The sequence below is a fragment of the Chenopodium quinoa genome, unplaced genomic scaffold (genome assembly GCF_001683475.1).
Source record: "Chenopodium quinoa cultivar QQ74 unplaced genomic scaffold, ASM168347v1, whole genome shotgun sequence".
NCBI classification, from domain to species: domain Eukaryota; kingdom Viridiplantae; phylum Streptophyta; class Magnoliopsida; order Caryophyllales; family Amaranthaceae; genus Chenopodium; species Chenopodium quinoa.
The window spans coordinates 3,331,187-3,357,108 of NW_018745105.1; the positions used below are offsets into that span (position 1 = coordinate 3,331,187).

At 39.5% G+C, this 25,922-nt stretch overlaps 1 protein-coding gene and 1 long non-coding RNA gene across 3 annotated transcripts; both read right to left on the reverse strand.

Moving 5' to 3' along the window:
- Window positions 1-9,404: 9,404 nt before the first annotated feature.
- LOC110710009 lies at window positions 9,405-11,329 on the reverse strand. Of its 2 annotated transcripts, XM_021888275.1 has the most exons (3): window positions 10,350-10,501; window positions 9,712-10,276; window positions 9,405-9,636 (listed from the first exon to the last, which is right to left on the reverse strand). In XM_021888275.1, the coding sequence occupies exons 2-3, from the start codon at window positions 9,997-9,999 to the stop codon at window positions 9,433-9,435; spliced, it is 492 nt and encodes a 163-aa protein (XP_021743967.1). In that variant the 5' UTR covers window positions 10,000-10,276; window positions 10,350-10,501; the 3' UTR covers window positions 9,405-9,432. The 2 variants fall into 2 exon arrangements, with proteins under 2 accessions (XP_021743967.1, XP_021743966.1); XM_021888274.1 differs by having other exon boundaries at window positions 9,405-10,276; window positions 10,350-11,329.
- Window positions 11,330-22,172: 10,843 nt separating this feature from the next.
- LOC110710011 lies at window positions 22,173-24,778 on the reverse strand. Its single transcript, XR_002509090.1, has 3 exons — window positions 24,194-24,778; window positions 23,769-23,878; window positions 22,173-23,597 (listed from the first exon to the last, which is right to left on the reverse strand). It is a non-coding gene; the product is annotated as an uncharacterized LOC110710011 (long non-coding RNA).
- Window positions 24,779-25,922: the final 1,144 nt, after the last annotated feature.

A 25,922-nucleotide genomic window follows, 5' to 3' on the forward strand; every position in this document is an offset into this window, starting at 1 on the left:
TCTTTTTTTTCGATTTTTGTGCGAATGCTGTGTCCAGTTTTGTGTCGTGTCTAGCTATACAGTCAAAACACGCGTCTATAACCTCACATAGTCACTCACATATCGCGTTCACACACTTTTTTCTTTAAGTCGTGCACCACTTTTTGACTGTATTTTAGGGAAGTCTCGTTTTTGTGTCTTTTTTTTTCGGAGTAAGTCGGATGGTATCCTCCCATATGTTTTTTTTTTAAAAAAAAAAATAGAATTTCAAAACCATAGATTTATTTTTTATAAAAAAAAAAATTCTTTTTTTTCTTTTTTTTTATCCGGATGGGTTAAGGTTAAGTTTGGTCATTAAAGTTGTGTTTGTTTCGGTGTCACAGCACTTGGTCAAGAAGCAAGGGTAGATTGTTACGGTTCGAGTCCATACCTCAACAACCTCTTATACTAAAGAGGCGCACAACGAAACCACCTCAATCATCTCCACAAAATCCATCTCCAGTCTACTTTCAACCAATGGCCACTAAGGAAGACATCGAGAACCTCAATAGGACAATTGAAAGATTGTCTGACATGATGCAGACACTCACCACTAGAGTCAGTACTGTAGAACAGGACAATCAAAACAATGTCACTACTGCTGCAATGGACAAGATTACGGAACAGATGAGCAAGATCTCTGAAGAGTTCACTTATGTGGAACAGCCTGTCACCTCTTCGTCCATAAGAGAGAAGCTTCCTAAGAAGTTTTCCACTGCTGACATTCCCAAATTCAAGCCTACTGATAATCCACTTTTCCATTTGAAGGCTTTTTCTGCAACTATGGCTCTTAAGGGAGTAGATGTGATACTCTTCCCTATGGTGTTCCCTCTTTCCTTATAGCATGCCTGTCAACAGTGGTTCTATTCATTGGAATCCAAACATGTCGCGACCTGGGAGGATGTTGCTGAAAGCTTCATGAATCGTTACAAGTGTAACATCCAGGCCAAGACTTCTGAACGTGAACTCTCCATTCTCAAACAGAAAGAGAATGAAGGCTTCACCACTTACTTAAGCAGGTGGAGGGAAACAGCTGCGCTCCTGGTGGATCCCCCAAGGAGAAAGAAATGGTTCGCTTGTTCATTGCCAATCTGACTCATAAGTACAAGCAACACTTGAAGTTTCTGCCTCTGAGTACCTTTGACGCTGTATAAGATATTGGAATCAATATCGAAGATGAACTGATGAAGTCTGTTGGTAGCAACAATAACAACAACACTTGGAAAAACAAGAAGAATGACACTCCTTCTTCTTCGTCTTCTAAGCCCAATAATGCTACCAACAATATCAATATCAATGATGTGCTGGCCCTTAATGCTCCTCCTCAAAGATTCCAAAGGCAAAGGAGGGTTTACACGCCTTTGGGAATGACTTATGATGCTGCTTATGACCGTTTGCATGGTCAAGGACTGATTATGCCAATCGGACCATTTCCAGAACCTCGGCCAGAGAATAGGACCGCTAACTATGACCCCAATGCTTATTGCAAGTTTCATCAAGGAAAGGGTCATAATACTGAGAAGTGTTGGAGGCTGAAGGATGCAATTCAAGATCTGATCGATGCTAATCAACTTCCTGTTCCTCCAGGGGGCAAGAAGCCTAACATTCAAACAGATCCTCTTTTTTGATGCTTTGGCTATCATAGGAGATGAAGTCTCCTTTGATCCGTCGATACTCATTCAACCTGTGAATGAACCTCTACCGGAAGTTGTACTTATCTCAAGTACTGAAGAAGTGAATGGAATTTGGGATAGTGATGATGAAGACGTCTATCTCAAGGATATAGCCTGTTCATCTCTTGGAACCAGTGAAGACATTTGGGGGGACTTTGAGGTCAAGGTTCTCACTAGAAGTGGACGGTTGCAACAACCTAATCCACCTCCACCTCCACCACAATCACATTCGATAGTTGATCCCATCGATCCTGTGAACAGCGATGTGGTCAAACAGCTGCAGAAGACCAAGGTGGAGATGAATGTATGGAAGCTTGTGGCCACTTCCCACGAGCATCGAAAGGCTGTGATGAATGCTCTGGTGAAGATAGGAGTTGATGATGACATGACTCCTCAAGGACTGGTCAACTTTCTCACTACTGAGTTGCCAAGTACTAGCAATCTAATTTCGTTTTCTGATAAGGATCTGCCCCCGGAATGGGATCAACATAATAAGGCCTTACACCTCACTGTGGTGTGTAGGCAGATGAATATTCCCATGAGCCTAGTTGATAATGGCTCTGCAATCAATGTGTGCCCACTCCGTACTGCAAAGAAGTTTGGCATAAAGAATGAAGAATTGACTCCCTCCACTCAAGGGATTCGCGCTTATGATAATACTCGCTATCAAGCCGTGGGTACTATCATACTGAATATAACTACTGGGGCCATTGAACGTCGCACCAAATTTCAGGTGGTGGACATTAAGGCCTCTTTCAATCTGTTGTTAGGACGCCCTTGGCTTCATGAGCTAAAGGCGATTCCGTCATCGCTTCACCAGAAAGTGAAAGCCATAGTTGGAGGGGTTCCGATTACTATCGATGCTTCTCCTATGCGCATTCAAGTTATTGATACTCCTATCGTCCATGTTGAACATGACGAAAAAGATGAAGATGTTTGGGGGTTTTCACTAGATGATGTTCTCGTGATCGAAGAGGAGGAAAAGTGCCATCTCGACTTCGATCCCTATTCAAACACCAGTATCAATGCCATTCTGAAGAAGCAAGGTCATTTCCCTGGAATGACCCTTGGACTCAAGAAGAAAATGGCTAAATCTTGGGGTCATCCTGGTGTGCTCAAGAAAGATACTTTCGGCTTGGGATTCAAGCTAACAAAAGAAGATCTGAAACGAGCTGCATTGAAGATGAAGGCTCGCAATAACGCTTGAATCACGAAGACGGAAATGGCCATGGATCCGTATCCGTTCACCCTCAATGGCCAGTACATCAAAGAAGGGGAAGACTTCCCATGCTATGAATTCCCTGAGCCATTCGTCCATGATGGGATCCGTGAACCAGGATTCGAGGTGTTCCTCGATTGTGACTTCGTTGACGAAAACGAAGAGCTCTTCACAACCGAGAAGCCAGCTAGCCTGAACTCTGATGATCTAGGAATCAAACTTCTTTTTGGAATGGAGAAAAATGAGCCCAAGACGGTCCGCAATGATAACTCCGAGCTCGTTCAAGCTGTCATAGCGAACAAGGATTTTGACCCCTCCGAGTTAATCGTCCAAGCTGACAACATTTCAAGAGGATGGCGCAAGACATTGAGGATCACTACGCCGAGTGGAGAGAAGTTGGAAATAACCGCTGGCGAGGGTCCTATGTTTGATGAGTCTGAGTCGTCTGGGTCCGAGTCCGAGTCTGAGTCTAAGTCTGTAGACGATTCCTTGTTGAGTTCAACCCTCTTTTTGACCCTCTTTCTGCTATAGAGTTCAACCCTAAGTCTCTTGTTGAGTCCTCTCTTTTTAGTCCTAATAATTCTGGTGAGGTCGCATCCGACCTTGCCTCTCTTGATGTATTAGCCAGTGAATTCAATAAAATGAGTACCTTTGCTTACGATCTTGCCATTCCCTTAGCTAGTGAAGTTGTGTCTCGCACTTGTATGGGCCACACAAAAACTAAGACATTACATGCTCACTCATACAGTGCATGTCGTGTCCAAGATGGACCCTCTCAAATACTTGTTCTAGAAAGCAACGCTCAACGGCAGATTATCAAGGTGGATAGTCAATCTGGCTCAATTTGACTTGATATTTATGCCACGAAAAGCCATCAAAGGTTCTGCAGTTTCTGACTTCTTAGCAGACTTTCCGCTAGAAGAAGCTAAAAAAGAAGAAGATGAGTACGATTTCCCTGACGAAGATTTACTCATGACCGAAGATGATAGCTAGACGCTCTATTTTGATGGAGCTTCAAACCAAAAGGGATGTGGTGTAGGAGTCTTTCTCGTATCACCCAATGAAGAGCACATCCCAATTTCCATGAAGCTCGACTTTGATGTCACCAACAATGCCGCAGAATATGAAGCATGCATTTTGGGGTTAGAAACAGCTGTCGCCTTGGGAATTAAGAAACTCAAAATCTACGGTGATTCTTCACTAATCATTAACCAAATCTCCAAGAGATGGAAAGTGAGAAGTGAAAGTCTCGCTACGTATCAAGCTCATTTAGAAACTCTCACGGAGCAACTAGATGAAGTGGAGTATACGTATTTGCCAAGCTAAGAGAAGAAAACCAATTTGCCGACGCACTAGCTAAATTAGCATCAATGGTGCGAATTCCAACTGATACAATCAGAATGCCACTGACCATAGAAAGAAGATATGAGCCGGCTTATGTTCATGCACTTGACGATGAATAAGAACCACAAGAAGAAGATGAAGAGCCATGGTATACGGACATCCTTAATTATGTGACAAGAGGAGAATACCCTCCTAATACTGATAAAAGGGCACGCCGTGCTTTGAGGCTCCTGGCCTCACAGTGTGTGCTCATCAGGGGAGAACTCCACAAGAGAACTGCAATGGGAAGAAATCTCTTATGCATAGCCAAGAAAGAAGCACATAAAACCATGGAAAACCTTCATGCTGGTATATGTAGAACACACATGAATGCAAAGATGTTAGTCCAAAAGATTCAACGACAAGGTTACTATTGGACTACTATGGAGAGAGATTGTCACGAATACGTCAAGAAATGTATGAAGTGTCAAGTCTATGCAAACTTACAGCATGTTCCACCTTCGCTTCTCTACACGTATATTTCTCCATGGCCTTTCTCCACTTGGGGCATTGACATGATTGGAAAAATAACACCACCAGGACAAGGGGGGCATGAATTCATTCTCGTAGCAATCGACTACTTCACCAAATGGGTCGAAGCTGCCTCATATGCCAAGCTGACGGAAAACCACGTAGCTCAATTCATTGAGAAAAATATCATATGCCGCTATGGGGTACCACATGAGATGATCAGTGATAATGGAACACATTTCCAAGATGAATGCATGGAATTATTACAGAAATATCATATCAAGCATCACAGATCATCACCTTACAGACCACAAACAAACGGAGCAGTCGAATCGGCCAACAAAAATGTGAAAGCTATCATTGAAAAGATGACAGAAAATTACAAGGATTGGCCAAGTAAGCTACATTTCGCCCTTTGGGGTTATCGAACCTCTGTTCGTACATCAACAGGGGCTACCCCTTTCTCTTTGGTTTATGGAGTTGAAGCTGTACAACCAATCGAGCTCAAAATCCCTTCTCTTCGAATCGCATTGGAAAGTCAACTAGATGAAGTCGACTGGATTAGAGCAAGATACGATGAACTGGTCTTGCTTGATGAAAAACGCTTGGCAGCTTTGCATCATGTCCAAACCTACCAACAGCGTATGGCACGACATTTTAATAAAAAAAGTCAAGACCAGAAATATCAAAGAGGGTGACCTAGTGCTTAAGGCACTTCGTAAAAATGTGTTAGATCCAAGAGGAAAATTCAGACCGAACTGGTCAGGCCCGTACATTGTTAAAGCCATCTTGTCTGGCGGAGTGGCACAATTGGTAGACATGGACGGTAACAGCTTCCATAATTTAACCAACTTGGATCAACTCAAGAAATTCTATGCCTAGTCACATGGGTTCATGACCCAATAGAGCTACGTTTGGCCTGATTCCTTTTTAGGATACGTAGGCAACCCCTCAAGGGGGCCCGACCACTTTAAAATAAAAAAATCCTCCCTCTGTTGATCAAATATGTGCGTCAGTTCAGCATTGCGTCACGACCAAAAAAAAAAAAAAGAAGGAAAATTGCCGCGACACGGGACATCCCACCGTGTCACGGTATTGTTCACCGTGACACGGTGGGCCTAAACGAAAAAAAGGGGAAGGGAAATTCCCGTGACACGGGATTTTATCCCGTCTAACGGGAGAAGTTCCCGTGCCACGTCACCTTTTGTCGGCAAAAAAAAAAGGGGGGAAAATTGTCGTGACGCGGGAATTTGTACCGTGTCACAGGACCCTTTCACCGTGACACGGTGGAATTTCAGTTTTCCGTTTAATTTTTAGAATAGTGGCGCATTCGTTGCGGATTCCTTGTTCGAGTTTTTATTTTCGATCTTCCATTGCGTCCGACTCCTTGACTCGGATAAAATAATAAATAAAAGTCATTGTAATTTTTGTTATTATTAATATAAATGCGACTACAAGTATTGGCCTCATATGCCTTTTTTTTAAAAAAAAATAATTAAATCATAAAAAGCAAAGCACTATTGATCTAATCTCTCTTCTCTTTAGGAACATCCATCTCTTGGTCAATTAGGTCGGCCTTCACCATTAATGTGTCTTTCGTAGCCCGAACCTTCACACCCCTAGTCGAACTTTCACCCCTTTCACCTTTTTGTAATTTTTTCGGTTGTTTCTCCCTATAAACCATCTTTTCTTTACCCTTCCCTTTCACATAATTCTTCTTTCTTGGCATTATAGGAGTCTTAAACTCAATCCCTTGTGTTCTCGGACCTAGACGATCTTTAGGAGGAGCTTTCTTATTTCCAAGATGACTCTTCACATCAGACTTGCGTGATCCAAATCGTTCCCTCCTACTTTTAGGGTTCAACCATGTCTTGTATGCACTAGATAAAGGAGGAGGAGCTTAGTCACTTGCAGAAACGGTCCACAAAGGTCTTCCAATCCAATAAGCCTCGTACTTGTGAACGTTACTTTCATGCAACGATACTTCACGAGGACTATCGTTATAGCGTGGAATTACTTGTTCAAGTCCATACTGCCGCATCAGTCGAGAGGGACAATAAAAGGTCAGTTTGGAGATAGTAGGAATACGGCAATATGGAGTTTCATTCGTGCCAACCATCCTAGTAAGCCTCCACCAAGGCACCACCCAACGAATGGAAAATTCCCTCTTTGCAAAGAAATTTTTCCAATCTTCATACGACATGTTTGCAGAGTAATTCTTTTTCCTGCGGACTAGGTCGTTAGGGCCATATTTTTCAACATCGTCGGGGGCTTCGAATAGTTCCAAACGCTCCATCAACCAAATCTGAAAAAAAAAACACGTATATTCTCGTGACACGGGATTTCATCCCGTCTGACGGGAGAAGTTCCCGTGTCACGACAGCAAAAAAAAATATCAAGCAGATTCCCGTGACACGTGTCACGGCAGACACCCACCGTGACACGGTGCCTGTTTTGTGTCACGGGGGCTACTCGGAGCGTATTTTTACCTGCAGTAGTACAAGAGAGCCCTTCCTGATGGCTTTCCGGTCAGCTTTTGCCTCGTCAAGGCCACAAAATGTCTCTCTAAGGCACGTCGACATAGGAGATCTTCCAGATTTGACATATTCAAGCACAGACGCTAGACTAGCATGTCCTACCCCACCGTTTGCAAATAAGAGCTTGCTAAACATGCAAAAAATATATGCCCTTCTACGATATACATGATAAGACTCAGAGATAGGGCGATTAAAATATAAATTAGCAAGTTTTTCTAAGTGTACTTCATTACCACAAACAATTCTATTTAAATCTGGATCTGTTAGATTCAGATGGCGTTCAAAATCTTGGTAATAATATTCACGTAGGGTAGGCATGACAATAAGATTTCTAGCAGGAAATCCAAAGATTGCGCCGAATTCCTCCGGCAAGGGACATATTTCATCATAATCAAATTTGAAACAGTGTGTTTCTGGACTCCAATAATCTAATGCTGCCCTAAGAAAATCATGTTCAATAGCTGCGTGTCGCAGGGCTAGCAAACCCCTGACATAAAATAATTCTAACTCTCATTTTTCAGCATTGGTCAAAGAATAAGACCAGTCGCGCAATGTATTATCAAAATTCTGAGACATGATTATTAAAATATGAAATTCTAAATTATTTTGTGTTTCGTAATTATTCATATCATGAATAAACTGGTCTTATTTTTATAGCAAAAGCGCTCGAAACTGCCCAGAATTTATCTTTTCATACGCGTAAAACACACCGCTGAGTAATTCGCGTCCCGTGACACGGGAAGTTCCACCGTGTCACGGGAACTTTTGCCGTGACACGACAAGTTCTGCCGTGACACAGTACACAGTGCCGTGTCACGGCACTTCACGCATTTTCTTTTTTCATCTTTTCCCGTATCTATCCGGAATTTTATAGTATTTTATCTTCAGCGTCTATTTTTCAGTTTTTCTGAGAGTTTTATTTCTAATAAAATTCTCACTTTTTTTATTTATATTCTTGTTATTATTTTATTTATTTATTTATTTATCACTTTAAGATTTTATTTCTTTATCACTTTATTTATTTTTTGTCTTTTTATTTCTTTTTATTTAGGGGAAGGTAATTTCATTTCTTTATCATTTTATTTTTTGTCTTGGGGAAGGTAATTTCATTTATTTTATTATCATTTTTATTTCTTTTTCTTTTGGGGAAGGTAATTTTTATTTTGCTCGTCGTTTTATTTCTTTTTCTTTTGGAGAAGGTCGGTACCCTCCATTACTCCACTTATGTTTTTTTTTCGTCGCGTCGTTAATAAATACACAATCACACACAAGGAGTTTCAAGCACACACTAACACACAATAATAAATACATAAACCATGAATAATGTACAAAGAGTCGTAATAAATAAACATGTCAAGTGTCTAGTATGTACAAATAAAAAACCCTCGGTCAAAAGTCCCTAGAGCCAGAATCAGTATCGTCTCCATCTTGTGCATATGGGAACGGCGAACCGAAGAGTCCCTCCACAATCGAGTACGGGGAGTAGTGTCCCTACTAGTCCCTGTAACCCCAGCGGTAGCCAAGCTCAAGGCAAGACCCGTTTAGCCGGAAAACGGTGTAGACTAGCCCAAAGACACTGGAATCGTTGGTGAAGGCATCGTCCCATACAGCGGAACTGAGAACAAGCCCAACACCGGTGGAGGAATCCCGGACAATGGAGCTGAAAACGAACCAGGATCCAAGGGAGTCAAAACAGACCCAAACTCAGGCTGCGGAGGCTGCGAAAATGACTGTGTCGCGCCCCCTGACTCTGGCACGGAAAGCGCTGGGAAGACTGAGGCTGCTGCCACTGAGCCTCCTGAGTAGTCTGAGGCTCTCGCTGAGAATGAGAACACCGGCGAATCTCAGGAGATCGTCTACCATGACCAAGCTCTTCCTCGTCTAAGCCTCTAGGCCTCGAGCGCGAGCGGGACCTCCGTCGCTCCTGAAAGATACAAAATCAAAAGGTGTCAACAATTGCAAAATAAAACAAATGGTAGAAGTAAAAAATGAATGATACCTCAAGAACGTCGCTAGAGTTCGACAACTCGCACCACGCCGAAGCTTGATGATGCAATACTTCAGGGCGTCAACCAACTTCATGAGTCCCATCATCTCCGGGCGGTTAGGCTGAGGATAAAACAAAGAAAAGTCAGTAACAAGCAGTGTTAAAAAGGTGAATAATGCATCGAAGAAAACTCACCAGCTCAAAGACCTCGGGCAGAGACTCCTGCGCCTGTCTGTAACCCTCTGGCGCGTCAGCAACATGGTCCTCTGTGATACCAATCGACCCTGGATAGCGAACAGACTGAGGAGGAATCTTGATCCTCCCCACAGGGCGAATAGTCGTCTGAAACTATGATCGAATAATCAAGTTATTCGACTATTTAAAACAGAGATTAATAAAGAAGATCCTCAAAAGAAATCATACCTCAGGAAGACGGGGTGGAGGAGCCAGAGAGGGAATCAAATCCCGCGCATAGTTACTCTCCATGTGTACAAGCTCCTGCCATGGAAAAGTATAGCGCTCTCTCCTGTTGATCAACTCTCTGATCAAGCGTGAGTACAGCATCGACTCTGGTGGAGATGAGGGCACCACAAAACGATCGCCGCTATGCTGATGAACGACTCGCTCCCCCAAATACCAGACAAAGCGTCCGGTACCGACCAAAATGATGCGGTGCGCAGAAAGACGCAAGGCCTCAGGAATATCAGTCATCCCGGCCCAAGGATGATATTGGACATCAATGGCAACCTGAAAACCATAAAAAGTCAGCGTGAAACAATAGAAACAACGTCAGAGGGAAAATAACAGCAACAAAACTGATTCTTACGCCAACAGAAGAGGTGCCTCGGCGTAGCAGCCCACGCAGTGCAGGGACAGACTCCACCCGCGACTCTCCTCGATCACGCCAGCTGGCCCCGAGAGAGAAATCATGGACCGCTCCACTACGCCGGCGAGGAGCCAAGCTTGGGAAGTACTCGTAGAACCATAGCTGCGATGAAAAGTAATCTTTATCACATGAGTCGAACAAGTTAAAGTGAAACAAAAAGGGAAAAGATCATCACCTCTACGACTCTCCACAGACCATAGACGGTGATGGGAGACTCGTCATTCAGCTGCCGACAGCCATGACGTAGCGATAAGAGGAGATCGACGTATCCAAGGATGACCCAGCGATAGGATCCTATCTCATGGATCCTGACCAGAGCGGGGAGGTAGCAAAGGAGTACACGTGAACTCCTATCGGGAGAAAGGGTCATAGAAATCAAGATCAGGATGAAAATCCGCACTCGCTGCTCAGCCGTCGTATCCTCCATGTCGAAGCCACGAGCTAAAACTGAAGCCAGCTCCGATCGTCCGCTCCTAGGTCCACCTCGAGACACTGGTCGGGACCTGATGTACTGAACGATCGGACCCAACAAATCAGCTGTCTCAGCCGATCCCCAAGACAAATCAGACATCTGAGCTACAGCCCGGTCGGTGAAGCGCAACCCCTGATCATACTGAAGTCTAGGGGGGTCACCGTCATCTCCCCCAAGCAAAATGAAAAGTGTTGGTAATATCCCAGAAAAACTCCAACAATGCTCGAACGACCGTCGCACCGCGGGGGCTGCGAAACCCTACAACCGCCGTATATAAATCTACTAAACCAGCCGATTCCCATAGGGCGCTCGTAGCAGGATCCCTCGTAATGATCTGGTGAAGTCGAGGGATCAAATCGCCGGCTCAAGAACCGTGGTGGCGAAGCGTGCCATCGACTATGCTGGAGAGTGAGCGATGAGAGACGTGGTTTTCACGGCAGAAAAACAACTGGTCTGGAGTCCACGGAGGTGGAACCCACCTACCTCTACTCGCGGATGCCCGAGGCTCGGACTCTAAAACATCGTCGTCCATACCCTCATGAATGGTGGGAGTGTCCTCCCGAAAAGCCCGACGCCGGCCGAGGGTAGAAAGATCGCAATCTCGTCGCCTAGACATGCTATTATAAAAATCTAAATACTTAGCATCATTTCCTAAGTTATTTAGTTATTTATTGAATTATACGCTAAATTTTTACCTCCTGGCTAAAAATTGGCAAAATTATGGTATTTAGTTTCTCCATGACAAACTAATACTACAGTTCTCCTAGCCGCATGATACTATGTTCTCCATGAAGATATAGTACATACGCAAAATTTGTTTCGAAGTTGCACAAAAACAATGAATCAACACATCATGAAACACTTCACCACCGTTTTTTCACCATTTCAAGTACAAAAGAAATAACATGAACATCATTTCACAAAGTAGTACCTAAAAATGGTGATTTGCTCAATTCTCCATCAAATCATGTAATTTTTGTCTCAAATTTCTCACAAACACACATACATACATATACAAGTAAAATCATGGCAAGAATTTCAACATAAAACCTCAAAATCAAAAATCCCCAAATTGATTTTTTAAGGGTTTTTCATGAAATTACTTCTGTGAAGCAAAATTCAAGACAAAAATCAAAGGAAACTTACATGAATGCTCGTAGAGGGTCGAAAGTGAGGAAGATAGCAAGAAATTACAGCAAAATTGGTGAAAATTCGAACTCCAAAAGCTCGAAAAAAGCTCCGGCCACCAACAGAACGCCGCGACACGGTCAGCAGAATCCGTGACACGGCGAGGCTGTCCCGCGTCACGGTAAGCTCAAAAGGCGACGAAGCTCCGGTGACCCCGACGGCAGCCCCGGAGAAAGACAGCAACAGCAGCAGCAAAAATTAGCAGCAGCAACCCGCAGCAAAAAGCAAGAAAATAAAAAAAAAAAAGAGGAGAGAGAGAGAATGTAGGAAGGCCGCGACATGGTGGTGGAAACCGGCCGACGGGAAGACAAACCGAGCACCGGTGAACACTCTACGAGACACAGGAACCCAAGGAAATTTTTTGAACTTTTTGGAGTGAGAATCAGATGAGAAATGGCGAAATGGTGAAGCAAAAACGTGAATTTAAAGCAAAAAAGTAGCTGTTGCAAACCCCGTTCACCGTGCCACGGTTACCGTGCCACGGTTACCGTTATTGTGTAACAGTACACTACCGACGTGGCGCGCTGATTCACGTTGACCAATTCAACAAAAAAAAAAAAAGCAGAAAAAAATATTCCCGTGACACGGGATTTTGTCCCGTCTGACGGGAGGAGTTCCCGTGTCACGGCAAAGTGGTGGCGTGGCACGGCGGACTCTGTGCATTGTTAGCGAATATTTCCTGACATTTTTTACCAATTTGAATGATTTTTCGAGCTTATTAGGCAATTATTTTTCGCTAGAATTACGCGGAAAATTCTAACTGATATTTAAGGGGGCTAAAATTACCATTTTACCCCTAGCAAACATCAAAGTCTATTTTTCGGCATTTTAAGCACTTAATATGGTCGGATAATCGGCTTAAAATTGTGAAACATCTGCGGTCCACGTTCGGGGATAATCGAACCATCATAGACTTACAAATTTCAGCAATCGTCGGCTTTCCTCAGGCTTGGAAAGCGTTATCGGTGGATTTTTCTTCAAGTATAGAATATCGCCAAGTCGGCTTTCCTCAGGCTTGGAAAGCGTTATCGGTGGATTTTTCTTCAAGTATAGAATATCGCCAAGTCGGCTTTCCTCAGGCTTGGAAAGCGTTATCGGTGGATTTTTCTTCAAGTATAGAATATCGCCAAGTCGGCTTTCCTCAGGCTTGGAAAGCGTTATCGGTGGATTTTTCTTCAAGTATAGAAAACCGCCAAGTCGGCTTTCCTCAAGCATGGAAAGCGTTATCGGTGGATTTTTCTTCAAGTATAGAAAACCGCCAAGTCGGCTTTCCTCAAGCATGGAAAGCGTTATCGATGGATTTTTCTTCAAGTATAGAAAACCGCCAAGTCGGCTTTCCTCAAGCATGGAAAGCGTTATCGGTGCATTTTTCTTCAAGTATAGAAAACCGCCAAGTCGGCTTTCCTCAAGCATGGAAAGCGTTATCGGTGGATTTTTCTTCAAGTATAGAAAACCGCCAAGTAGTCGGCTTTCCTCAGGCATGGAAGGCATTATCGGTAGAATTCTTCAAGCATAGAATGACACCAAATTCATACGTCGACTTTCCTCAAGCATGAAAAGTGTCATCCGGTAGGTTTCTTCAGGCTTAGAAAGCTACCAAACTCGTCTGACGATTTTCCTCAAGCATGGAAAGCATTTCAACATACGTCATCCGGTGGATTCCTTCAAGCTTAGGAAGCTGCCAAATTCGTTTGTCACCGATACACTGGTGCCAGATACGTATTCTATCCCTTTATTCTTTTATCTGTGGAACTAACATTTTTCTGCAGGTATCGGCGTATACAGAGTGATTTAAGATCGCAGAACGTCTTAAATCATTCTCCGTCCCTATCGGCTACTTTGACTATCATTTTCGAAACTGACGTTTCTACAAACTCAGTCAAAGTGGGGGCTTCTATAGACACCTAAAAATGTCTCCCCAAAACCAAACCCGATGATGAACAACCTTTCACCGCCACTATTGGTCGGGTTCAGTATTTAATCCCGAGAGTGCTTAAAAAATCGTATTTTATTAAATTCATATTTTTGAACAATCCATGGATTAGTCTTGATGTTTGGTAAAAGCATAGTTTTAATTTCAGCCCAAACTTATTAATTAATTTTCAGCCCAAACCTTTTTTATTTTGTTGTTTTATTATTTATTTTTGGCCCAAACCTTTTATTTATTTTTATTTAATTATTTTCTTATTTTAGCCCGAATAATAAAAGTCAGAAAAGTCCCGAAATTATCAATCGACACTTAAAAAGCCAAAGGAAATTAGGGTTAAAAATGTATTTAGACGGAAAATGGACTGGAAATTCCCGCGCCACGGCAGACTGCCACCGTGTCACGGGAATCCTTCCCGTCTGACGGTGGGATTTCCCGTGACACGGAGGTTTGCCGTGACACGGGACATTCCGTGTCTTTTCTGCGTAAACCCTTGACGCGTTTTCTATCCCGTTTTCTGAAAATTTCCCGCGTCACGCCAAAAGTGTACCGTGTCACGGGAATGTGTACCGTCTGACGGTGGGGCTTCCCGTGTCACGGTACAGTTTGACCGTGTCACGGGATACTTTTTTAGGGTTTTTATCATTTTAGGGTTCCGTGTGCTCCCTCAGCACATTTTCCCTATAAATACCCCCTCATTTCTGATGAACGGGGGCACGGAGGAATTCTATTGTTTTATTTTCTCTCTTCTATGATTTAGCCTAAACACTAGCCTACCTTTTTCACTTCAAAATTCCTTCTTCAAGCACTCAAAGGAGTCCATATTTTACTCGAGGTTCTGTCCTTAAACCAAGGCGTGAAAGGTAGAACTGTTTGAGGGTTTGGCCCCAAAATCAACTTTATTTTGTTTAATTTAATTTAATTATTGTTTATTTATTTCCTTGAAGTTACTAACTCGTTTATTATTTTGTAGTTGCAAACAAACAGAATCAAAGTAAGATTCATGCTCCTTTTATTTTTATTATTTTTCTAACGATTTTATGTTGTTGGAATTGTTATTAATTTGGTTTGAATATTAATGGTGTTCTATTATATTTATTGATTACATATTGCATGTTTAAAGGGAATATGTAATTGAAAATCACGCCTAATAAGATAATTTGGACAACCGGTTTAGGATCCTTTTAATCTTATTATTAATTGAAGTGATCACCAATATTTTAGAATTATGTGTGCATTAATCTTAAACCAATTTAGTTAAATAATAGTTTGGAGCGAATTGAATATTTTGTTTGTATGCCTTTGAGATCACAGGAGTGCTTTTCAATATAAGAATCGAGTAGAGGCCAATACGGGCGAATGTGACTCAATGACTCACTTCGTACCAACTTCCCCGATCCTCCTTTCGTGGTTCCGAACCATATGGAGTTAGTAATCTCATGGATTATGAATGGGGTATAACCTTCACGGGTCAATCGTTGTTGCCTATCGTTGTCCCTTAATCGTGGTTGCCTTTTATGATCCGTGAACGATTTACAAGTTCCTTAAAAACTTGTTGGCGGCTCCCTACTTTCCTTGTCCCTAATCATATATGTCAATTCCAACTTCCTAAGAGTGCCAAGCATATTCACACATGCTTTAACGTAGGCGCACTTCGAGCGACGTCTACACCACTGAGAAAATTAAATAATACATTGTTACCAAACAGGATTTCCCAAAATTATTTTAATTTTTTTGGATGTCCAAATATTAATTAAGGCACTGTTTGCTTCACCTTATTCATACTGAATAACTGAAATTATATTTGCTAAACCTACATTATTAATTTATATTGAACATAAATTATTTTTGCTGAATTGAAATTATTTTTATTGATGAATATTACTCCCTCCATCCCTTAATACAAAGCCTCTTTTGGTTTTAGTGCAGGAATTGTGAAAGTTGTAAATTTTGTAAAACTAATGATTAAAAGCACATATGTGCATGTGGGGTTAGAGAGAGATAGAGAGAAAGAATTAGTAGTTGGGAATAATTAAAGAGATAGAGAGAGAAAGTGTTGGGAATTAATGCTGAAAAGACAAAAAAGTAAAGGAAAAAGTTGACAACTCATAAAAAGTGGGTAATAATGTCAAAAAATACAACCTTTAAATAGAAAGAGGCATTGTATTTTGGTTTACCCAAAAAGGAAATGAGGCTTTATATTAAGGGATGGAGGGAGTATTTTTCAAGGTAAAGTGAATAGGGCCTAAATTTATGAGTAGTTTTTGAGATAAATGTTGTTCTTTACCAACAAGTCAAATACTCTATCTTATTCTAGAATATTAAGGGGCGGCCCCTAGTATTACTGATTAGACTTTGATAACTTTGCCAATGTAACAACAACAAATAAGTAAAGATGTAATCCTTGAAGAAGTTGAGCAAGAATTGAATTAATTAACTAAAGAAATGAACAAAAAAACATAGACAAAGGATGTAAACGCTTTTCATTAAATGAAAGATAAAGTCAAGGCTATAATTGTATTACAAGAGGAGAAAATCACCTCCACGTTCATACAATTGGAATAATCGAATGTTCTTTAAAACATGCTAAAAATCCAAAATAATCGCTTAATTGGAAACTTTTCTACGTAATCCTTCATCTATTTATAGGCATAAACTCCTTGAAAATCTAATCTTTATCTTCCCTTAACGCCTTTATAACACCTTTGTTAAGTCGCTGGCCATATTTATGACAAGGAAAAATAGCCTTGAGTTCTCTATCGCAACCCTTATTTACATTACCATCTTACTTCAATGGAGTTTCATCCGATGAAGATGTACTTTTCATTCTTTTTCTCCTTTACTCCTTTACTCGTTTGATGATGTGTAAGTCTGGCGACATTTCATTGTTATTGCCACTTGATGTGAACATTGAACATAATAATTCATTTGTAGCTTTAGGATTTATCCTATTAGAACAACTCTTTATATGTTAGCTTAGGTGTAGACTTATTTTGCCTCAAAATAAGATTGTAGCGAGAAATCTTTGAAGGAACATTGCAACTCATATGATGAGATATGTTTAAATTATTATGATCATCAAAAGTTCCTTGTCTCTGACCTAGTTATGTGTTGCTTTCTGGAGTTAGACCCTTTGCTATGAAACTAGCATGTTATGAGTCGTAAGGATAACCATGATGACTCAACTTTATGGATTTTTTGCGCTACCCTAGATGTTGTATTTCTTTATAAGAGATTCTCTTTTCTGGTGTTCTGTTTTTTCTGCAAGGGTTTTACCTACTGCTGAAATAGAACATTTTGGTTTTTAGGTTTACAATCTTTATATGGTCTCTAGATAGTTTGGTCTGTTCCAGCCAGCATTAGCCATTCCTTTTATTACAGCTTGTAATGTACCTTGGGAATCAAGGCTAATTTTCTTTAAAGAGGATGTTTAGACTAGTGAAACACTAAACCTCTTGTAATAGCCTACCAAACCTAAAAAACTCCTAGTTTTTGACACACTTTTTTAGGGTTGGCCACTCACACATAGCTTGGATCTTCGCTGGATTGACTGAAGCTCCCTATTTGGAAATCACATGGCCCAAAAAGCCATTTTTTCAAACCAAAATTCACATTTTGACAACTTAGCATATAATTGATGCTCCCTCAAAAGCAACAACACTTACCTCAAATGTTCCTCGTGCTCCTCTTTATTCCTTGAATAAATCAACATATCAAACACCACCACAAACTTACCAAGTACGGCCTGAAATCCAATGCATCAAGTCCATGAACATGGCTAGTTCATTAGTCAACCCAACTGGTATAACTATGAACTCATAATGACTATAAAGGGTCCTAAAATCACTCTTTGGAATATCTTGATATGCAATCCTCAAATAGTAATAACCTAACCTTAAATCTATCTTTGAAAGATTTTGGCTCCTCTTAACTGGTCAAATAGATCATCAATCCTCGACAATGGATACTTATTCTTCACTATAACTTGATTCAACTCCTAATAGTCAATACATATTCTCAAGATTCCATCCTTTTTCTTTACAAATAACATTGGAGTTCCCCATAGTGAGGAACTAGGTCAAATGTAATTCTTTTCCAACAAATCATCCCATTGAGTCTTTAGTTTTTTCATTTTAGCTAGAGCCATCCTATGTAGGGTGTTGAAAATGGGTCCAGTACCAAGCACTAGGTTAATAGTGAACTCCACATCCCTCACTAGTGGCACACCAGGAATCTCATTTAAAAATACATTAGGAAACTCCTCTATAACAAGATTACCTTCATCATTATTTTCTCTCTCACATACCACTTACTAAATACTACACTTATATAGGGGTTAACCCTTCGTATTGAACTTCCGAAGTTGCATTACAGAAGTAACCCTTAACCCCGAACTTTTCCCTTCCCTTATGTAAGTACAATGCACGATCAATTTGGGCATTGTACTTTCCCAACCAATCAATACCCACAATCACATCGATATCCTTCAAATTGTACTAGATCAAATCAGACAAAAATTCTACCCCAAAAATTAAAGAGGTACACCTCTAAATAATAAAGAACAATTCCTTACTTTCCAAAATGGAACAAAAATATCTAGGAAAACCTACTCAAGATTCACTAACCCAAGATTCTCTACCACTGTCTTAGAAATAAGAGAATGAGATGCACCTGAATCAAATAAAACTTTCACAAACAAGGAACACATATAGAAAATTTCAATTACCACATCATTAGAATTTTCAACCTCACAGCTGTTCATCATGAACACACGACCCCTATCTCATTGCCAGTAGTTCCAACCTTAGGTGTAGGTCCACTAAATTAGGGTGATTTAATAGGAGCACTAGACTCTTTCACCTTTCTCGACTTAACGCTGACCTCCTTCTTGAAACATTTGTACTTACGGTGTCCCAACTTTTGACAGTAACAACAAGTCACTAGGTTCCATCACAATCCTTCTTTGGGTGTTTTTTCTCACACCGCTTGTAGAAATACTTCCTCTTGGGTCTTTCACCATCCCTGTGTTTCCCATTCCCTTTGGCATTGGCCGACTGGCCCCCATTTCCCATCCTAAAATGCCCATTGTTTCCCCTTCTTCCTCTAGTCTGCCCATTCCCTTTATTGTTCTTATTAGGCTTATGTCTCTTTTCACCCACATGAAAAAGAGTTTGAGTTCTTCTTCTCCTCTCCAGAATGCTCCATATCCCCCTTAATCCCATACATGTGGGATCCACGATCATATACTTCATTTAGGGTCTCAAGATTCACCGCTTAGCTTCCTTTGGAGGGTTAGGGTCAATCCTTGCTTAAATCAATAAGCTTTGATTGCTTCAATTGGAATAAATTTCGGGGAAAACCTCATTAACTCAATGAACTTGTTGTAATATTCATTGATAGACATCTTCTTCATTTTGAGATTAGTAAACTCCATAAATTCTTATTTCCTCAAGTATGCGAGGCAAAACTTATCCCTCACGACTAATTTGAACTCATCCCATCCAAAGTTAGGTCTCTTCAATAAGTTAGCTTCCTCCCTCTAATCGTAAGTACCATTGTTCACCCCTCAACTCAATTAGGCAATTAATGGAATTAAGTAGCTTGTTCAAATCCCTAATTTTGCTTTCAAGACTTGTTGTGCATCCTTCCTTAAATAAACAGGTAGTTTAGCTATTGTTATTCTTTCGAAAGTCTATTTTATGATTCAAAGTCAGAATGACGATTTCCTTGGTTCACTACTTGCGTGATATTTTCAACTATATGGGTTAAATTCTTAAGGAACTTAACTACTTTTAACTATTACGTCATTTTCCAGCCCTCAAAGACATAATTTGTAGGTATTCATACCATTCTTTGAAATTTAAAACAAGCACTACGTACTCATATGAACACTTTATTCCTTTAAGAAGAAAAGAGAATTTAAACAAAATAACTTCATTTCATTAATAAAGAACTTAAGTACAAATTTTTTGTCTAAGGCAGTTATTGAAATCAATAAAAATTACATAAGTTTAATCACTCAAAAGATACTCTCAGAAAATTCCTCCTCATTGGGATCATAATCAAGATAATCTCGCTAAACCTTTCCTTTATCATTTGGGTCGGTCACAAAACTTGGATTGTAGCCACTATAACTTGGAGTATGGCCTGAACTTGTATTTGGGCTATAATTTGGGCTTTTATGTGGGATATTACAACCATAAATTAGCTTTGAAGAAATGTCGAGCATTTGAACAAATTTTGGTGAAGATGGGTGATACTCTGGGCTTGGTGATCTTTTATTGATGGATGAAGTATCATGAACTCTAGGCCTATTTGCAACATGAAAATGGGCCTTTAGACTTGGACATTAAGGATATTTAGAAGTATCATAGCTTGGAGTGGTAGAAGGAGAAGGGTAATTCTTCCTCCTCCCAAGAGGTGGTATAGATACATCAATGGAAGACTATTGTAAAGCTTTTGATACACAGAAGGTAGTTGAGCATTCAAGTGTTCAATTTGGTCAAGTTCCGTCAAGGTTTCATTCTTCCCAAGTTAAGGTGGTTTCACAATTCTCCTTCTAGGTTCAGAACCACATTCAAGATAGTATAAGTCTCTTTTGAAGCTAGTCAAGGTTGCTAACCACTTCCCTTCATGGTGATGCTTCTCATTCCAAAACCCATTTCCTTTAACCACTTCCACATACTTCTAAAAAAAAAAGGTTTGTATTTGTTGACTCTTGGAAAGTGAGATAAGGCTAAGAATACTAGCCAAGGAGGTTGAGTTAAAACTTCAAGTTCATACTTCTCATTAAGAGCTAAAGCAAGTGTAGTTATTTCAGTCATAAAGCTACTAATTGTAAGCGTCATTCAAAGCACGCCTACTTAAGCATGTTGTAAATATGCTTGGCACTCATAGGATGTGGGAATTGACGATTAGGAACAAAGCAAAGTAGGGAGTCGCCAACAAGTTTTTAAGAAACTTGTAAACCGTTCACGGATCATTTAAGGCAACCACGATTAAGAGATGACGGTAGGCAACAACGATGGACTCGTGAAGGTTATACCTCATTCATAATCCATTACTAACCCTATATGGTTCAGAACCACGAAAGGAGGATCGAGGATGATGGTACGAAGTTAGTCATGGAGTCACATTCGCCCGTATTGGCCTCTACTCGATTCTTATCGTGAAAAGTATTCCTGCAATCTCAAAGGCACACAAACAAAGATTCAATTTGCTCCAAACTGATATTTAGGCTTTTTTTAAGGAAAATATTAGGCTAAATTGGTTGAATGTTAATGCAACATATATTTCTAAAATATTGCGATCACTCCAATTAAACAATAAGATTAAAAGGGAACCTACACAAGTCGTCTAAATTATCTGATTTATCGTGATATTCAATTACATATTCCCTTTAACATGTAATATGGTGATCAATAAATATAATAAAATAAACATCAAAATTGGAAGCAATTTAACAATAAACAACGTTAGTCAAATCAAATAATAAACCTAATCATGATACTAGCAACAAGAATAATGAAAAGTGTAATTAAGTGAAATAATTACTCACTTATGAATTACTATATCATGAATAAATTGTTAGTAACTTTAATAAAAATATAAATCAAATTGAATTTAAACTAAATAAAAAGTAAAGTTGATTTGATCCAAACCCTCACTCAATTCTACCTTTCACACCTTAGTTTGAGTAAGGAACTTTTGGTGTTGTATGGACTCTGGGGAGTGCTTAAGGGATGTATTGTGGAAGAATAGTAAAGGCCAGTGTTTAAGATGGAGCATAAGAGAGAAAGAGAGTGTGATTTGGTGCATAAGAAAGGAAGAGGGGATTTTTTTGTGACTTGAAACTGGTGAAATCATCTTCATATTTATAGAGAAAAATATGAGGGGTAAAGCACGAAACCCTAGAATTAAAGCGCCGCAAATTAGTTAAATCTAAAAATCGTCGTGTCATGGCGCAAATTTCCGTGATGTGGCAAATCTTGCCATGATACGGCATTTTTGTCTGACAGGGTAAAGTCGTATCCGCTAATCAAAAGTAATTCCTAAATCCTCTAACTAATGTAGATAGGGAAGTAGGGTCGAATCCACATAGAAACGGATCTTTCTATTCCTAATTAAACTATTATAATCTAAATTATTAAAGTAACCAATTTGTTGTTGTTGTTAAAGGAATTATACTACGAAGAATAAGTTTAGGGAGAAAAACAATAATAAGAAAGCCTAGGGTCACAGGTTCACCAATAATTAATATTCCGGGATAAAACATAATAATTAATAATTAACATTGCACAAATAACATGATTAATAGGCTCTCACAATTTATTAATCAACATAGATCTAACAGGCTCTCGCAATTTACTAGATCTAAGTTCCTATTAAAAATAGCCTTTAATATTAAATTAACATCTGCTCGATTCATCAATTCAATATTGCTAAACATTCACAATCAAATTACATTAGTGAATCGGAACTAGTGAATCGGTGGAAAATATGTTTGATAGTTTTCTACGCCTTCAGAAATCCACGGGATGATAGTTTTCCACGGCTCGAGAATACTATTAGATGATTTTTTTCACGCCTCGGAATTTTGTTAGATGATATTTTTTCCACACCTCGGGAATGATATTTTCCACGCCTTGGGAATTATCGCCAACTTCTACGCCTCGAGAAGTGTGCAACCACCAACAACTTTCCACGCCTCGAGAAAAATTTGTCTGATAATTAGAAATAACATGTCCACGTCTTGGGGCATAATCTGTAATCCCACGTATTTTTAAACAATTTATAAATGAAATTTTATTTTATTTATAATATTTATCTGTATTTTTCTAGAATTTAATTTCAAGTTTCAAATTATTAATTTGGTTCGAAAATTATTTTGGTACAAATTATTTTATGAACCTTCATTCTACAATTTATGTCTATTTTTATTCCTTAATTGGCCCATTGACCCAATATTCCTACTTACATAACAACTCCCTCTCCTATAAATACCTTATACATCCCCAAAATTTTCCCCACACAAAAGGTTAGTATTTTCTTTTCTCTTTTATTTTTCTTTCCTCTCTTTTTTCTTTCCCTTTTCTTTTTCTTTTTTTTCTTTCTTTATCTTTCCTGCTTCCTACGTGAGCATGCAAGCTCACTGCCGCCCAAGACAGCTCGCCGCCCAGACTAGCCAGTGCCGCCTGTAGGCCGCCGACCAATGATGTCTCACTACTACAAAAATGGGCAAAGAGACCCGTTGAAACATGCTTGAGAGACCACTTCTGAACGGGTCTCTATCTTAGGGGTCTCTTTGATTAAGAGACCTGTTCTGATGAGGGGTCTGTTTGTACGGACAAAGAGACTCGTTATCAGTGACAACGGGTCCGTTATTTACGCGGTGAGATGATAGTTTTGGAACAGTAAGAGACTCGTTGTTTGATATAAGGGGTTTGTTTGACTACATGAAACAGACATGTCGGGTCAAATAACGGGTCTCTTTGTTCTTTATATTTTGAAAAAAAAATATTTTTTTATTTTTATTATTTTTTATTTGCGGTTTGCATTTTAATTAATTTTATTTTTACACTCTATACAAATTAGCAAAATTGAGGAGCTAAATTATAAATTGGTAGTATTAGTAATTTGTATACTTAATTTTTATGTAACATGCAAATTACAATTAAAATTGATGAGATGAAAAAAAAAAATCAATGAACATAAAATCCCAACTAAAAAAATTGTTTGAATCTATTGAAATTTACAATTACAATTAAAATTACAGTAATTAGACTTGAGTACTCCATTTGCTACTTTTTTGTTTGATTGTAACGACATCAACAAATCTGACAAAATAAAATTAAGATAACGAATGATTATAATTGAGAATTCCACTAAAAAAACTTTAGATTTATATTAAACAAAGAGAAAATAAAGTAAATGAGATATGCACAACAAATTTAAAGTGTAAATATAAAATGTAATTGAAAAACAAACAAACATGAGAAAAATTGCACCTCATCAAAGTAATTAAAGAACCAGTCGCCATTATGTTCGTCTATACACTTGGAGCACCACTAATCAGCTATTATCATCGTCTTCTTCGTCGCCATTGCTAGTTCATATCCTGTGAATTAATATTAAATTAAAAAAAAAAAGTTCCTCACATAGCATTTTAACAAACTGTTAGAAGGAAAAGACAGAAATTATACCCATTTATTAGAGTTAAACTAAAACAATTCACCCAATTCAACATTCAAATAGAGCAAAAAAACAAGAAAAATACCAACACCACCAGACCACCAGTAAAAAAAATCCCGGCCAACCACGAAAAATCTCTAAACTATTAGACCTAAACCCGAAATCACCACGAATAAACTCATGGTCACCCCACCAAAAAACCTGTAAATTTTTTTAAAATAATATAGAAATGGAAATATACCTTTTTAAACACTTAAATTTTGGCTTGTTGGCCAAATTTAACCACGAAAACTTCAGATTTGGAGTTTTCATGGTCAAAATTTATCTTTAATTAAATTTAAGCTTTGATTGACGGTGAATTAGTGGTGAAATAAAATAAGGCAGCAACAGCGTGTTAAGGAGGAAGAGGTTGTGGCGCAATTTCTCCTATGGCAAAAAGAGGAAGCGACGCCGGCATTGAGGAGGTGATGGAAGCGACCACCGACGTTAAGAAGGAGGTGGAAGCAGCATTTTTTGCTTCAAAAATAAAATAAAATGAGAGGAGAATGAAAGAGAAAAGGGAAGCGGCGTGAATACTGAATAATAGTGATGGGAAATGGGGAATATGAAGAGAAAGAAATAGGGTTTGATATCAATCCTTTAAGTGGTGGGCCCTTACACATATAAGAGACCTGTTGAGTCAATTAGGGATCTCTTGTTTTTTTTCCTCCATCTTTTGGTGGGCCCTATGATACATAAGAGACCCTTTATCTCTAATATTAGATCTATTATATTAAAGAGAGCCGTTAAATTAATCAACGGGTCTTTTATTATAGGTTCCTTTGACCAATTTTGTAGTAGTGTCTGCCAGTGAACCACCAGCCTAGCCACCCGTGGCTGCCCCCTATCTTCCTCTATTTTTTATTTTATTTAGCTTAATGTTTATTAAATTGTTTGGAAAAATTGTAAATAATAATCCCAACTTTGCTCCATTTTCTTTTAATAATCTTAACTTTTGATTATTCTAGAATAATCCCAACTTTGGAGGCTATTTACTTTCTTCAATCCTAAATCGGTCAACAAAAGTCAATGACCTATATCAGATTACTTGACACATGTCAAGTCCTGATTGGTCCAATATTTTAAAAAAAAAAACACAAAACACCAACTAACCTTCCCTTACCTCCACCCCACTACCTAGCCGCCCAGCCTGCCGCCGCTCTCATCGATTGACACGTTCTACCCTCGGCGTCACCATACCACCCTAAATTCCCTTACAAACCGCTGCCCAAACCACCGCCCGTTTCGCTTCCCTTTTCATTCTAAATCTCGATGCCTTCATCTATGGCGGAAGCAGTAGCGGTAGAAGATCGAAGAAGCAGGAACAGAGGAAGCGGTGACGTCGATAAATTTAGAGGTGGAAGAAGCTTCATTGGGAAGCAACGTCCTGCGGGTTTTCCCCGGCGAGTATTAATAATCATTCTCTGGCGAGTGAGTTTAGGAAGGAGATGAGATTGGTGGTTCAAGAAGGGAGGGGGATTGGCGATGAGACGGTATGGGAGGAGGGGCGCTGGCCGGCGGGATGAGGGTTGTGGGTTTCTGGTGCAAAAGGGGATTGGTGTGGCTGGGGTTTCGGTGGGTGGTGGGCTGAGGTGGTTAAGGAAGGGATGGGGTGGGGCTGGTTTTTTGAATTTTTTTATAAAAAAATTAATTTTTTTTTCCAAATATTTTTGGCTAATTAGCTCTTGACACGTGGCATTTATTAAAAAAAAATTAACCTATTCAACACGTAACTGGTAATTGGGATTGAAAAAAGTAAATAGCCCCCAAAGTTGGGATTGTTCTAGAATAATCGAAAGTTTGAATTATTAAAAGAAAATGGAGCAAAATTCAGATTACTATTTACAATTTTACAAATTATTTTGGGTTTAATTTTTACTGTTTGAAATTGATTAAATTAGTATCAAATCTATGTTTGTGATGTTTTTAAC

What these genes read in the sequence shown, in the direction of transcription:
- LOC110710009 (XM_021888274.1), bottom strand. Translation starts at nt 10,745, where the DNA reads ATGTCTGATTTGTCTTGGGGATCGGCTGAGACAGCTGATTTGTTGGGT. An exon ending in GTCTGTGGAGAGTCGTAGAG is followed by an intron (nt 10,277 to 10,349) that starts GTGATGATCTTT and finishes TTTTCATCGCAG; the next exon opens with CTATGGTTCTACGAGTACTT.